The 16,498-nt window shown below is 41.1% G+C and overlaps 2 protein-coding genes across 3 annotated transcripts in view; one reads left to right on the top strand and one right to left on the bottom strand.

Annotated features, from left to right (window-relative positions):
• The window catches only part of LOC115017994 (gamma-aminobutyric acid receptor subunit gamma-3-like), a 64,908-nt gene that overhangs the window by 19,755 nt on the left and 28,655 nt on the right, over positions 1–16,498 (bottom strand). Inside the window, exons 4-7 of the mRNA XM_029446785.1 lie at positions 11,443–11,534; positions 10,961–11,092; positions 7,694–7,776; positions 2,692–2,829 (exon numbers count right to left, since the gene is read on the bottom strand). Coding sequence (XP_029302645.1) covers positions 2,692–2,829; positions 7,694–7,776; positions 10,961–11,092; positions 11,443–11,534 — 445 coding nt within the window. The remainder of the gene's footprint in view (positions 1–2,691; positions 2,830–7,693; positions 7,777–10,960; positions 11,093–11,442; positions 11,535–16,498) is intronic.
• Positions 1–16,498, top strand: part of cfap221 (cilia and flagella associated protein 221) — a 103,129-nt gene that overhangs the window by 71,396 nt on the left and 15,235 nt on the right. The window contains exons 24-25 of one of the 2 annotated variants that reach the window (XR_003833301.1): positions 4,777–4,943; positions 5,046–5,128. The exons of the other annotated variant lie outside the window; for it this stretch is intronic. The gene's annotated coding sequence lies outside the window, so the exon portion shown is untranslated. Of the gene's footprint in view, positions 1–4,776; positions 4,944–5,045; positions 5,129–16,498 lie in introns of those variants that run through there. 2 annotated transcript variants of the gene reach the window in all.

The following is a 16,498-nucleotide window of genomic DNA, read 5'->3' as shown; positions in this document are numbered from 1 at the left end:
TGCTCTACACTTGTCTACAGACTGTCACGCCATACGCCCGGGTCTACTTTGTTTGGAAGCTGCGAGGGAATTTCTTGGGAAAACTATTGTATTAATGAGATGAAGACGAGTGAAATGTTGTTGTGGCTGCTTCCTCCTCCACTAGTGCAGTGATGTCAAGGAAGCAGCGTGTATAGGAGTGCATTTCCTTTCCTAGGTTTGGAAATATTTCCACACTTTTGTATGTATGTGTTTTTTTTGTAACTATTTCATCAATGCAAGATGGTTATTAATAATTTAGGAAACCCTCTGAACTCCCACAACCCACCAGAGGGTTTGAAAGGCATGTATTCTTAAAAACTTACATTATTTAAAAAACGGAAACTGCAAAAACAGAATTATCAGGTTTTCACATTTCCAATGACTTAATGTGTGTGTGTGTGTGTGTGTGTGTGTGTGTGTGTGTGTGTGTGTTTGTTGTATCTCTCTGTGTTAACACATCCCCTAAGTTCTATTTATAAGTAATTTCCACATACAATTCTGGCTATCTTTTTGGAAACCATGGTTACTTGATTTCAGTCAGAGCTGTACAAAAGCAGGTTTTGTTTTTTTTTGCTGACTGTCGATTTTGTCGGCTGCAATGACGAGACCTGCTCTTATCGGCGGCACCATCTAATAGCTAATTAAGATAACGTGTTTTATCAGATGTAGCTAATTAAGGTTATCTCCAGCTGACTCGTTTTAAAAATCTGTAACATTTTGCTAAATATTCTTTTAAAACTTGCGTATTCTTCTTCTGTAACATAACGTAGATAATGTATGTAAACATAAAAGCAGCACACAGCTACTGTTAGCCCAACATGCTAACAGTAGCACGAGCAGATACACACTGTTTAATCCGATTCTTTACAATTATATATCCTTCAAGCTCTCTCTTACTTCAGCCACATGCACAACACGTGAAGAGATCCAAAGGCAGACAGGACTGCTGTGCGTAGTGTTTTTAAAGTCAGCTGCAGGTTAGTGAATCACAGGCTGCATGAAGTCTCGAACGCATCAAATAAAACATCAGTATTGTGACGCAATCGGAGAACAAGAAACGGGATTTTCAGCAGTTTCACGACGGATTCTTTACAAAAGACTTCCAGGCTCTACATGTAAAGAAAGAAAAGGGAAGAACATCAGCATTTCTGCAATGTAACAGCAGAAAAGGGCACAGCGGCAGCTTTCGGGGATTTGGCGATGGGGGATAGTAGAACAAAGCAGTGAAGTGTTTGGGATTCGGCATTGGGGCCTTTTGAAGAGGAGGCCGCTGAATTGATAACGACGGTGGATTTGCGGCGGAGGTCCCCAGTGGCACTGTGACCGGGGATCTGTCCACTCTGTCCTCATTAAAACAGCCCCGTACCTCATGTGTTTATGAGGGATAACGCTGGAGAGTTAGGAGACAGAGGGAGCGAGGGAGAGGAAGAGAAACGCAGCACTTTCGAAGTTTGTCATGATGTAAATTAATGATAGGTATTTTTAGCAGGGGATCTAATCATCATGCGTGTGGAGCCGGAGCTCCGGCAAGTGAAACAGGGAAAAAGAAACGAGGTAATAAATGAGAAAACGACTAATTTTCTTGAACAGCGTGAGGTGGATGTGTAGGTTTGTGCGGTTGCTTTTGAGCATCTCAGCAGAAAATGAGGTTGGCTGTGTTTCTGAGGATGCAGCGGGAGTCCAGGAAAACATGTCATTTATAAAGCCATCAAAGTCTCGGGATGCTCATAAGTCACCTTTCTGTCGCGTGATCAGACGCACACAAATAGAAGTTCTCCTTCGATATAAGCAGGATGCTTGATGAGCATTCCCAACGGGTGATTTCACACAGATTTGTTAACGTCTTCAGTTAAAAGCCACGTCATGTTGGAGCACCGGTGCAAACACTACCACCCTTCAAACACTTTGTAAAATGAAGCCGTACGGCTAATTTCCACTGAGCTCCTTAATAATTTGATGCCACTCCTTGTTATCTCTCTCCTAATCACGCCGAGTACTCCTGTTCCTGGAATATTCATGAACGCAGGTTCTTAGAAAGCTGAAATAGGTCACATTATGCAGGCCGGGCACCAAAGACAGCATGGCACAAACTAGAAGGAATATATGCGACTCATAAACAAGGTTAAGCAGGGTTAACAGTCGCTGCGTCATGCTCTTTCTCCAACCGCCTCATTCATAATGCCCCGCTTATTAAGCTGTTAAAATCTGTCACGTGAAAGCATTAAAAATGGATTAAGAACTTGTCCACCCCGTGCCAGTTGTGGGGATAATTACGGGCACCTGTTGGAGCAGCAATATTTCTCTGTGCCTCGCAAACACACTTAAATTAAATCATCAAAGAGCACAAGGCCTAATAAACGCACTGGAAGCGCGGGGAGAGAGAGGGGAAAGGGGTGAATAATTAAACTTCCTTTTTAATCTTTAATCTGGGTGATTAATGTCAGTGGAGAAACCTATTCGCCCTCGCACCCGAGGGGAATACTTATGAGCGTTGAGCTTGTAGTTATACGATTACATTTATGGGCACCGTGCTAATGTTAACCTGCGCTAAAGTCGGGACACGGAGGTGGTCGAGCTGCTCCGGAGTTTTGTTTGGCTGCTTGAACAGGTGCTCGACCTTCGCCCTCCGTGGGATTAATAACGTCCATAACGCCGTGGCGTCTTTCTTACCTGCCGTCGTCGTGAGCACATCTGTGGAGTTTCGCAGCCCCATGAAGTCAAACTGGTAAAGCCTCCAGTACTTCTGGTCCGAAGTCTCCACCGAGTTCTGGCTCCACTTGTACACAATCTCGTCTCGTGGGTAGCCGTCTGCAAAACCGCACACAGAGTTAAAAGTGAGAAAGACAAAGACAAGAGGTAAAAGTTGAAGACTAAGAATATAGGAACGATTAATGCAGCAATGCAGCTTTTATTGTATGCATGATTTATACTAATTCATACAGTGAGTTTGGCGATTCAGCGGACTGCAGACCAAGCGAGCAATTATTGTTACCGTGTGTGCGCTTGGAATCTGCAGTAGTGCACCGACGGTGAACACATATCCACTCTCTTGTAATTCAATGTATTACTCAGTCCTAAATATTTCAGTTTCAATTTCAGTGGATTTATTTCAAGTCAGCTGGCCTCGAGGACGCTCTTAAACCAAATGTTTTTTTAATGGGGGAAAATGTAACAACCTTTATTGAAAGATACTGTCATCTTGGGTGAGGCTACTTTAAGAAGAATTTAATAAAATGGCCTTTTCAGGTCATTTTTGTAGCGTGAGATTATACACGTCTCACATGCTTCTTAGTGAAACCTATTGTTACACTTAAGAGACGAGTTAAAGCATATTTCCACGGAGGAGCCGAGCGCTGCTCACAGTGACAATAACCTGCTTTAAAGCTGAAGCCTCTGATCCCGGCCGTATTAAAACGATATCTCATGCAGATGCTTTCTGGGAGAAGCAGTTAAACACGAGCGCTACACAATATTTTCGATGCACGTCAACAAACAGTTGAGCCCATTTGACAAGTTGAAGCAATTTCACAGAGACAGATGAGTGAAAGCAATAACGAGCGAGCCTTGTTGTTGCCCTGTAGTGGAAACCAGACTAATTATGTAAATAGTCTCATTTAGAGGATGGCCATCTATAACCAAGAAGAGCAATCACCATCATGCAAAAGAGAGTTGTTACTTTTCCAAACACTAATATTGATGGCAAACGTTATTGCTATCATATTTCTCTTGGTGTGTTTGTACAATTATCTTAACTGCAAACAGTGTTATGTTCCCAGTGTATCTTCATGCGTTTAAAAGCCTCCTGGAGCAACATGTTCCCGCACAATGTTATAAAACACCCTCTTCTGTTGCTCCGGCTCTAATATCTTCCGTCTATCCTGCAAGCAAACAAGACAATATTGCCATATTACTGTTCAAACAATGTCCAGTTATGTGTGAGGTCATCTGCCAGTGAACACAATATTATGCGAGTAGAGAGACGAGGGATTTAAAGTTGAATTGAAATTTTAAATCCTCTCGTTTCTCGTGTGAGGAAGTAAAAGGAAATATCAAATATTCAATGTTATCTCATCTTCGTTTTAGTTTTATGCTCGTGTAATTTATGAGGCACTTTGTAACTGTGTTTAGATAGGTGCATTACAAATAAATGTATTAATATAAAAATAATAATAATAATGATCATTATAATAACGATTCTAATAATAATAATGATTATTATAATAACGATTAGAATAATAATAATAATAATAATGATTATTATAATAATAATAACGATTATTATAATAATAATAATAATAATGATTATAATAATAATGATTATAATAATAATGATTATAATAATAATAATAATGATTATTATAATAATAATAATAATAATAATAATAATGATGATTATTATTATAATAATAATGATTATAATAATAATAATGATTATAATAGTAATAATAATCATTATTATTATAATAGTAATGACGATGATTATTATTATCATAATAATCATTATTATTATTATTATTATTATAATTATTATTATTATTATAATCATTATTATTATTATTTTAAGCCGTAGTGATTCTGAAGCGATGGATGTATTTTTCATATTATAACCATAGCGTCCACATAGCGTGGGTCATATTAGCTATTTAAAATCTGTCCCTTTACAACATTAAACATTTTAAACAGTTTGATATAAAAAAAATACGATTTGAAGTTTTCAGAATCTTCCAAACTCAAACGCTCTCTTCATTGTCTCAGACGTGGACGCCATGTGGACGCCATGTGTACGTATGTACCGACAGTATGCATGCATACGGCTGCGTACTGAAGATAACTCATCAGACAGTGAAGGGAGAGAAAACAGCCGACTCTCAGCACAATTCCCCACCGACTGCAGAGCAACAACCACGTGTACCTCACAGAAGGTCAGTTACAGTTTATTTCCAGCGTCAGCCGCTTTGGGAATACGTTTAAACTGTGAGCATTTACAAATTCTTCCCCTTGTTCTTTCCACTGACACCCAACAGTTTCACACCAGGCCATTTTTGGATGACGTTTTCAAAATTGAAAGTCGTGGAGAGCATAAAATCTGAGTAAAAACTGCTCATGATTGACCATTCGAGAAGTACTGTGACAGGATGTCAGTGACATGTGGCAGTTATGATCGTGGTCATCAGCTGTTTTTGGACACGAGTGACAGATCTGCTGGTGACGGTGTTTAATGTACGGGGAAGTGATCCCGTCTCACAGACATTTTGACGTTTGAACGACAGCCTTCTCCACACATCTGAATGGTTTTAGCCTTTTTATATGATTAAAACCTCTTCACACACACACGCTACTTGCATTTAACATTTCTTACGCATGCTCGCTGAGAAATCTGTACGACAGGAAGGTTTGCGGTAAAACTACGTGCAGACATTCATGTTCCAAGGAGAACGAATCCTTTTGACTTTAGTAATTCTCTGACTTTTAAGAAATGAAGAGAAATGTGCTGAAAATGTCAAATACTTTACTTCAATTACCCTCTTGGCTAAAATCATGGGCAGCAGCTTGTGACAGATGTATCATTACTCATACATAATGGTATGTGCAGTAAGAATGTACATATCCGACTAATATAGCTCCACAGAGGGGGTTCTGCAGGACGTGATTGTGGCTGTGGTGTGCATAACTGCGTGAGTCCTTGTAATCATAGTTAAAGCTTTTCATTCAGGGAACTTTTTCCTGACGAATTGCACAGGGAATAAAGAAGAAGACGTTGCAGGGATACAATTGATTGCTAATGTGGAGGCTAATTATTGATGCGATACATAATATAATCCTTCTGTTGATCGACTTGTCGCTTCAGCTCTAAATACACAAACATGTCGAGTGGCGAGAGAGGTCGACGGCAGCGTGTGAGAAAGGATTATGTGTTTGGACAGTGGAGGAAAGCGAGGGCTTTCGTGTGAAGCTTCTTCATCATGGGACGTGCCATTTGTAGGCCGGCAACATATCAATGCAAAACAGCCTGACCTGTCGCAACGCTTAACACGCTCTGCTGCGGCATCGAAAGGAACATTGTGCTGCGATATGTTCTCGATGAGAATCTGCAGAGCGGGCTTTGCGTTTTCCAAAAGAGTTGACTCATGTGTGCAAGATGTCCGTGCCGCCGTCTCCAGAAATAAAACAGGGTCATAGATACAAAGTTAAACAATCTGGACGTTTTAAAAGAGCAGATGTTCTGCACGTTTTTGTCCTTTCTTCTTTATTATCAAGACGCCGCTGTCAGACTCACACTGGACACTCTGAATGTCTTTTTAGGAACATCTCCAGGCCGTGCATTTATTTAATTTTTAATCGAAATATATTCGAGCAATTGGCGATCAACTTCAATTAGTCAATTGATAATGCAAACTGGATGAAGAGGAAGTTTTGTGTAAGCGCATTAGGTATTGATTATTACCTCAATTAAAGCACATGTAGCGCTGGAGGGTGTCTGGTCCAGCAGAACGACCCGTCGTACTAAATCAAATGTGATTTCGATGCTTTTTAGGTGATGGGTAACTGAATAAGGCACTGGTTAATGGGACGATAAACGCTTTGAGGGACTCTAATTTCACGGCAGCAGAAAGCTGGTGCTGGTGCAGTCATCATGCTGCAGATTCTGGCTCTCAAGCACTTGAGATGTGCAAAAACATGGACGTAGTTAACGCAATTAAGTTGTTACTTTCCAACACATTAGGGCTTAAGTAATTCATTCTCCCGGGACATGTGGCCAGTTTCTGATTATATAAAGTAAGTGAGATGTGTTGTAATTGAAAATGGTCTTTTTGTACATGAATACTTAAAGTGTCTGAGATGTACAGTATGTATGAAATGAATAGGAACGCTAACAAACCCAGTTCTTGCTTATTTGTGCTCCAGTTTAGCTGATTGTTTGTCTCTTTGTTGTCTTGATTCAGTATAATGGTACCTCTATTGATTCCTGTTTGTATCCAGCTATGCTGCAGCATCATTTCCACCATTGTTGAAGAAGAAAAACAAACTCAACATGTTTTAATAAGTATCTAATGGTCTTTATTTACGCCCCGGCCGGTCCCTGGGTTCCTTCTCTTCATCCTGAACCTTCAGTTAGAGACTCAGACGTCACTCGTGGCCTGACACTGACTCTGGACCAGCGAGGGACAGGTTTTATTCGTTCCAGTTTTTCCAGCTGAGAGATATAGCTCAGTGTAAGCCTATTAGGCCTCAAGCTGAGATGGAGATGATTATTCTCGCTTTTGATTTCATCCCGTCTAGACTATTGCAACTCCCTCTTCACTTGTCTTAGCTAGACATCCCTGGATGCTTTCTAATGCTGCTGCTGAGCCATAGATGCAGCTGATCCCCGATCAAAGACTGAAACTGGGACCCTTCAACTTAGGACCTTGTACAAAGACACGTGTGCAGTTGAGATGGGTGAGCAGTTCAGTGTCGTTTTACTCTTATTAGCACTACATTGTACCATCATTTCCACCTCGTATTGCAAAAAGCAATTCTGTCGACGCTATCTGGATTTCTTTTAGCGTCCACTTCTGCTTTGAAATCTTTACTCCAGCAGGTGTTGCATGTATAGCCACTGCTATGCACGAATATGTGCATATTTGTGCATTTGTGTGTGTCCATGCGTTACGCTCTTGCCAATACTCACAGCTGGAGAAGACAAGAGGACAGGAATGCTCATCCATTGGGAAGTTATGGAGTTGCAGCTGGCATTCTGCGTTGATGGTCATCCTGAAAATGCAGAGAAACACGGAGAGAGAGAGACATACTTAGACAAAGACGTTCGAGGCGCCAAAAACACGTCAGCTCCTTATTCCTCGGTCCATGAAGCACATGGTATGAATGCACAGTATTCATCGTTGCTTCATCACATAATGCACTTTTCTGAGGCGGCGTCTTCCAACCAGATGGTGCAGGATCACAGTTGGTTGCTTGGTTGATGTGTGAAATCCCTCAAAATGACAGAACTGTTTAATCATCCGCTCCAGACATGTTTTTGGCGAAGACGGCATTAACTTATAGGTCAGACCCCGGAAGGATATAAGCGTCTAAAACAGGAGTACTTAGCTAAGATCACTGGACAAGTCAACACAGCAGATGTTTTGGGAAAAGCATCGCGGCTCACAAAGACACAGGGGATTAGTATTACATGCAAAATATAAAAACTGACTTAATTTATATTCTCTGTGAGTTACTTCATATATATAATCCTCAAATTAATTTTCACTGGATAGGATAATGGCTGTAAAAATGACACCCTCATAAAAATGTTCAGTGTAGTTGCGCCATTGTTCCCGGTGCAGTTTCTCATTAGCTGACTTTTCGAGCACAAAAGAGGAGCCTCATTCACAGCAGCTGCTTCGCCCGTCTCGTTTGTATGTGAAGTGCAGATGAGATGTATATATATATATTATAATCTATATATATTTTATTTATATATAATATAGAAGATAATAGAGAGATTAAGAGAGATATGGGAATAGAAGGAGAGAGAGAGATTTTTAGAAGAGAAGATAGAGAGAGGAGAAGGAAGAGAGAGAGAGGAGAGAGGAGAGAGAAGAGGAAGAGGAAAGAGGAGAGAGAGATATATAATATATATATATTATTTATCTCTATATTCTTACTATCCTGTCTTATTTTTTTCCTCTTTTCTCTCTCCTCTCTCTCTCTCTCTCTCTCTCTCTTCTCTCTCTTCTCTCTCTCTCCTTCTTTCCTTCTCTCTCTCTCCTCTCTCTCCCTCTTTCTCTCCTCCTCTCTCCCTTCTCTCTTCCCTCTCTTATTTCTCTCTCTATTTTCTCTATCTCTCTCTCCTATACTATTATCTCTCTATCTCTACTATTTCTCTTCTCTACCTCTTATCTCTCTCTTCTCTTCTCTCTCTATCTCTCTCTATCTCCTCTCTCTCTTCTCTATATCTCTCTCTTTATTTTATATATTCTACTTTCTCTTTTCCATATTTTCGCTTTCCCCAACACATCTGGCCTCCGGAGTGTTAAGTAGCAACTGCTATGATAACGTGCTGTTCTCTTCTCCATTTTGGTAAAGGTTCATTGTAAATGGGTCCTTGGTATGGCATTTAAATCTGGGCTCTACTTTTAACCTGCTACCAGCAATATGTTTAATACTTGTCTCTTTCCAGCCATTCTTGAGATGAGTCTGTGTCTCCGTTGGCCACAACATCCGCAAATACCCTGTAAAGCATTATGTAACCCTCTGCAGGAGTCTTTATTTAAAAAAAGGCTGCACACACTTCCATCCTTGTCAGGAGCCATAAAGAGTACATGCTGAGGTGAGGAGAGCAAACACTGCTGACTGACGCGAGTGTGAGGGATGCATCACTCAACGTAAATACGCCCCCGACCACACGCCTCTTTAAGACTTAATATCCTTTTAATGAAACAATATTTTTCAAATTCATCACGAGACACACATTAGGAGGAAAATTAGCTATTAAAAGCCAAACATTTAGTGGGAAGTTTGTGGCCGTGAGGAGGAATTTCTAGAGAATATGTTTCCCCATTTGTGTATTTTTAGGAGTCAACATGTTGACGTCTTTAGGAGCTCCAGCAGCATCGAGACTCAGCTGCTGATTGGCTGTAACAAAAGAAAACTTCTGGGGGGAAAAGTGTTTGTTTTTGTCTGGTAAAGGTTATGTTTAGCTAGTTATATACAAAAATAGATATGTGTGTTGTTGCATATCTTTGCATGAGTATAAGCAACACGTAAGTAAGTGACCATTTTATTTATGTGTGATCGTCACCTAATGAACAAGAAATTAGTGTTTTATTAGTGGAGCTTTAAAGTTCATGATGATCAAATCACCCCCCAACATTTATGAGTTGTATTTTAAGCCGTTATGGTTGTTTTGGTACAATCTTAATTTGATGGATCGACTCTACGGGACAGGATGGGAGCTCTGCGGGAGCAGCAGGAGCTGTGCATGGTTCCTCCAAGGGCTTGAAGACAAACACTCATGGTGGTGTTTGCTGTTTGGCCGAGGTCTCGTTTGAAGTCCTGGATACGCAGGTGAAATTGGATCCTCAAGACAGAAAAAGCTCATGTCAGAGCTTGAGGGTTCATAAACCCAGATGCCACTCAAATTCAAAAAGAACCCGTCCTCTCGAATCCTGAGTGCTTTTTTCTGCAGACGCGGTGAGGGTTATTTTGTCATGAGGCCGTGCACGCGCGACCCCGTCCCCGTGTGTCATTTCTCCTCCACTGAGAAGCTGTCAGAGAGCAGAACTAAATGAGCAGGAGCACATGACATGTTGACATGTTGCTCAGGTAACGCATGCTTTATAGCTAAAAATAAGATATTATAATTCTCTATCAAGTGGCCTTCTAACACAATGCGTGTAAAGTTACTCTTTAGGATTTGAAGCCATGTTTTCAGGGGCTTTAAGGACAGTGAGGTGGGTGCTTTTGTGCATTCAAACATAAGTTTTGAGTCACTACTGCAACAGACATGAATTTAAATGACTGCAGTTTGAATTAATTAATGCAAAATGCACCAATAATTGCCTTTTAATGAGTGCGACAAGTTCGCACATTGCAACACTCAGGCTTCTTTCCTTTTGCCCAAATTTGGATGTTGTAGTTTTAGTAACTCCCAAGAAAGGAAGAAGCTATAAAGTGAAATCAAAGCTTCAAATTGTGCTATTAATAAAGCCAAATTGTTCTGCTGTGAGTTGCCGAGTGTTGAAGGTAACGGCCGTGGAGATATGAAATAAGGATTTTGGGGTGAACTGTCACTTTAAGGTGAAAAACAAACAAACAGGCAATTATGTGCATTACAAAAGGATTGTTACTGCAGGTGTTCTTCCTGCCTTTGATTCTCTGTGTTCGCTTCTTTGTACGGATCTCCTCACAGTTGTTTCTTGTATCCTACTGTACGGTGTGCTTTCATGTCTTTTACCTCAGCGTGTAGAGTACTTTTCCATTGTTCCAGATGCGGAGCAGCTGATTGGGTGTCGTTATCCAGTGAGAGTCGGCGTTTTTGGAATTTCTGAAGATGGTGTCGGGCAGCCAGATCAAGCCGACCATATTGCTGGTTGAAGAAGAGGCAGAGAGAGAGAGAGGGGGAGAGGGGGGGGTGAGAAATGATTGCTGTTGAATTCCTTGAGATGTTCTGAGCTCCACTCCCCAGTAAGAGGATAATAAAATACCCGGGCGACACGGGGAAAACAAAGCACATCAATCAATTTGTTCCATTAATTACAGGCCTCTTCGCGAGAGAGAAGAATATCGTTTCCAAATGAGATATTTACATGAATATGTTGAAACACAAGAGTCACAGCACAAACATAGTAAGATGTAAGAGTACCAGCAGGCGTCGATGCTGCAGCCACACAGCTGACATGTATGGACATTTGAAATAAAGCTGTAAATCCAGCGTACCTGTTGAGGGTTAGCCGCATGCTGCTGCTGCTGTTAAACCGCAGACGGGTGTCCACCCAGGTCTGGGCGAAGATGATATCAATCTGGTACTCCTGGGGAGAGAAAAGTAGACTCAATATACTGATCTGAAAACCCTTTAGCGTGGCGACGGAGAGAGATGAAGTGTGCGTGTCCTTCTGGAGCAGCTGATAATGTGTTTGTTTGAACACAAATGTGTCCAAAATGTGTCCACATCAAAGGAAATACGAAAGCAGCGCAGCACTCAGTGGAAACACTCAGATGCACATTATGCTTTTGATATGGAAATTCTATTACACCATCTCAAAGTGTTTACTTTTCACTTCGGCAGCGACGCCTCTTGTAAGTGTGACAAGTTGTTGGACGATGAATCAGAAGTTAGAAGGTGAAACAAGTTAAAGGCCTGCATCGTGTTTCCTTTTCTTTTTTATATGTTGAATCCTTGGAAAAGTGGATTGGAATACATTTTATTTGCATTCACAGGATCAAAGATTAGCAAATTTTCCTAATCCAGCAACCTTGGAAGATGTTAATGTGAAAATATAAAAAGGTTTTGTGAGAGTTACTAATGTAACCCCTGCTCTCTGAGACTCTCAGAGACTCGCGTCTAAATAACGGCTGAACTGAACCCAGCAACATAAAGTGATCTTTACCGTCGACTATATATTCATATGTGTGTATACTTATGTATATAAATATATATATAAATATATATACAAGGTCTGCAAAACCATGTTTATCAGCGTCTTCATATTGTTTTTATGAGACACCACATTTAATTTCTGAGACAATAAATTATAATAATAGTCAAGTAAATTCCAATGGGATTAAAATCCCATACATAAAAACCACGGGGTGGGGGGGGGGGGGCATCAGTCCAACAATGAGCTGCTGAGATTGCAAGAGAGGAAGCGTTTGGAAGATTGGATGTAGTAATTAGAAAACGTGGAGTTTTATGTTTCCCGTCTTAATTTATGCATGGACTTCCTTTGTTTTGTGATGGTCAGAGATACTGCACGATCGATCTGAAACAGCGCAGAGATTAAACACATTTTAATACCCTTAAGTCAGTTTGTAAATATGACAAGCTATTCACAGCTGAGGACCTCCAACATGGCCGACAGAAGGTCAGAACATCAGCTGGAAGCCCTCTATAGAATTTAAACAAGGCGGACGGATCCTTCGATGATAAGGTCAGACAGCGAGAGTTCTGTGGAAGTTCTTCCAGATTCTTAGCTGATATGAAACGTAGGGAAAGTGGAGCTGTCTGGGAACCATCCTGTTTGGCTAAGAGCTGATCTGGGTTTAAGAGGAAAATGTGCAATTATAGGGGGATTTTTTTTACCCGGGGGCGGTTTCTTTTTTTATACTATTCTCAACAAAAAGTTTGCAAAGTGACTCATCTAAAGATACATCACAGTGTGCACATGTTCAAAGCACAGCAGGTGAAGCGCACACCCCGAACATCACGATTTCAGACACGGTGTCACTCACTCTCTGACTTTTCTGCCCTTTTTCCAAAAGCAGACAGACGAGACCTGACCTTCGTATTACATCTGTCGCCCAATCCCCATTGTTACTGTCGGCCTGCGTGACCTTTGGAGGACAATGATAAGGAGACACACGCCCATAATTCAGACAGCAAACCATAAAGTGTTACACGTTACGCCTGCCGCAGATGAACTCTCAGAATGGGATTTTCTGTCCTTTTGGGGGCTACACCTACAAGACAAGGCACTGAAGCAGGTCCATTATTCATGGGCATTATGCAGAACAATGAAGCCGAGTGTTGGGAGATACCCGACTGAAATTAAATACCAGAGGCTTGCATTATTCCCCTGGGGCTCCCTTTCAAAGTTAGAAAACGAAGGGTGTGAAGGGAGTCCATTACTCACCGCTATTGACAAAAAAACAATAGAGCGCAAACCTGTAGGCGAGATAACCACGGCTGACTTGCATTGTGTATTCTCTAAAGTCAGAGACAGCGAGTTGCAAGTTCATTATTTAGGGTATGCATATTTAATTTGAGGTCTTAAAGTATTTAAAATGTGACAAACTATTTCCCTGACTAAGTTTTACACAGCAGGTACAGGAAGAGCGGGAACACCCTCACATGGTTAAACATGTATCATGTCTTGTATGTACTGTCAATGTACTATTATAGTAAAGGAGGAGGGTGCAGATGACACACCCTGGAAGATGTCGTTTTCCTTCGGCACACACTGCTGACTTGCCGTTACACACGTGGGTACAAATCAACAAGTTTGCCCGTAACCCTCTTTGAGAATGCAAACACCTCTCAGAATCTGATAATAAGAAATCCATTATTAAAGCCAAAGGATGTAGACGGCAAAGCACTTCTGACTGAAATTAATTAGATGACTTGAACAGCGGCAGGACAAATAACTTCCTCCTTAACCAGCCTTATCACTTCTGCTGGCTCGCCAATTTACGGACGTCGCTCGGCCACATTTTCCACATCCATGTACCAGAACATGTTTCCCCAGAGGGGAGCTAAACTTAATACTTTATATCGTTATTACTTTGTGTTCACTGGGAGCTTGATTGAAATCTTCACACTCACTGAGCCAGAAATTCTGTTTTCGCCTGAATGTGTCAGATTGCAAACTTTGGGATTGGAGATGAAAGGTGCTCCTCGTATCAACACTTTCAAATCTATAATTACGCTGAGTCATCCGTTTGTTTACTGACGATTCCTCCGTTCGTTACCTGGCGTCGGGGCTGGACATGAACAAAAATTGCGTTTAAAGTCTAGTTTATTTGAGCTGATTCAACACTTCCTGCACAGATGTTTCACAATAAAAGCCTTCCAGAAGCTCTGCAGGCACCCTATCAGCAGACAAGAATGTCATCATTATCCAATAACAAATAATAAGTCACAACTTAAAGGATCTGAGTTAATCTTCCACCACTGGTGTTACTCTTCTGTTCTGCTGGATTTCTTAATTAACTTTCCAAAATCATAAATATTTCACCGTTACAACTCCCTCATAAAAGCACTCATTGCTGATCAAGTAGAATCCAGTGAGCTCTAAAAGACTGTCTTGCACTTTATTATAATAATAATAAGCTTTGCAGTCAAGGAAATCTCAAACTTAAGCACAGATCACTGACTAATGTATTTCTTCAGGCAAAACCGATGCCGCATAGTTGGTATAAATATTTATAAGTGTAATATTTATATCTCCCAGACCTTGGGAAATTGGTCGCTGGACTACATTTCTAATCCCTGAAGAAGAAGAAGATAAACACGAGGAGCGTTCGAGTCCATTTCTGAGCTGGTTCTCGCGGTCCTGAACGATATCTAAACATGCGGTTTTATTCTCCGAGCCCTCATATCCACTCCCCAAATACACACCCTCACCCAGGATGCATCGCTGTGAGGTTGCCTCCGGGACACCCCTTGTGTGTGACGGAGAGAAACGCGACCATTCAGCCCCCGCTTAGGGGAGGTGATGAACTTCGCATGCAACAAACAAAGCTGTGTACCTGCGGATACGAGTGGCATTTTAAAGATTTCTTTGGTTTGTTTGTGGAGCTAATTTCATGAACATTGCTTCCGTCTGTTTCATCCCTGAGAATCAAAAAGAAGAAAGCCCTTTTAAGAGAAACAAAAGGAAAGGATTTGCATACCTGGCTGTTTGTGAGGGATGAAGAAACACCAAATGAGAAATGACGCAAAGTGTCGGCTGTGCCTTCACTGAGCCTGAGGTGCAATCAGCACCTGTGTTGTCCAACTCGAAGACAAACGATTTACTTTTGCACTGGCAGGACGAGACGTAGCAGCAGTATTGCATCTATAAGTCTCAGATTGACCTATTGAACTCAATATTAAAGCCTGCACCTCTCTATAGGAGCTTCGGCTGCAGGGTTTTAAAGTCCTTTCAATGCACAACATGCGGCGTTCCTTGTTTATCTCCTTAAACATGTTGTGATACCTCGAGCTTTTCTCCAGTTGTCTTTGAACAGGTGATCTTTCTCAAGGCTGTGGGAAAAGCCCATCAAACACAAAGTGCTCATAATTAATGTATACGCCGAGTTTCACTTCAAACACTACATTTCTGTGTACGGTGATTCTGAGGGAAAAAACAAGCGGAGGAGGAGAAGCTAAAAGAGGAGTAATTAGATACGACAGGAAACAGTGGAAGGTAAAAAGGATCTAATAAGGGCGAGGGAAGTGATGAGGGGCGATAATGAGAATTGAAAGATTTAGGAGGAAAGATGCTGGAGAGGCGAGAAGGAAGTACAAACAAAACCCGATTAGTGATCTTTGTTATTGCTGTATCAGCTAATCAATATCAGCTGACTCTCAAAATCATATTCAAACAAGTGAACGCTAATGAAGGCAGTGTCATGCTTACATAACGCTGCAGCTGCTGGCTGTGCGTTTTCCACCTGCTCCTTGCAGTATACCGACACCGATGATTGATATCTACCTCCAACACCCGGCTCCACCTGTTCTACTTACTTATTTCCATACTCGGTAAAGGCATCTCTTGCATAGTGTGACTTTATCGGCTCCGTTCTGTGTCTCCCTGGAGGGTTTTACTGCTTTCACAGCTCACTCTCGCTTGGATTTATTGGGGAGCGTCTCGAAGAGTACACCTTACTTCAAACCCGTATCAGCATATCTTCATTCTCTATTGGACAATTCTGCAAAACCTTGGATTCTAGTTTTCTGTAACATCTGCGCTTTGCTACGACACGAGGGTTACGTTTAGGGTTCCAACTAACGATCCAAGGTGATGTCCAAAGATATTCACTCTAATATGATATAAAAGTAGAAAATCTCCATATTTGAGAAGCTGAAAACTGCAAGCTGTAAACAGGAAGTCATTTGCATCGACAGGAAACTGCTTGATTGAACATTTTGAACCTAATATGTCATGTCATGAAAAGCAAATGAGGTTAAGGTTAAGGTTAGAGAAAGATCGAGTTTAGGGTTAATAAAGAGGGAAGTGTCAAATGCAGGTCTGTGATGAGATGTCTAAATGAAGACGTAAGGATCATTGACATT

Source organism: Cottoperca gobio, chromosome 2, assembly GCF_900634415.1.
Source record: "Cottoperca gobio chromosome 2, fCotGob3.1, whole genome shotgun sequence".
Lineage (NCBI taxonomy): Eukaryota > Metazoa > Chordata > Actinopteri > Perciformes > Bovichtidae > Cottoperca > Cottoperca gobio.
Note: the sequence above shows the minus strand (reverse complement) of the source record. Positions and strands in the feature narration are given on the sequence as shown.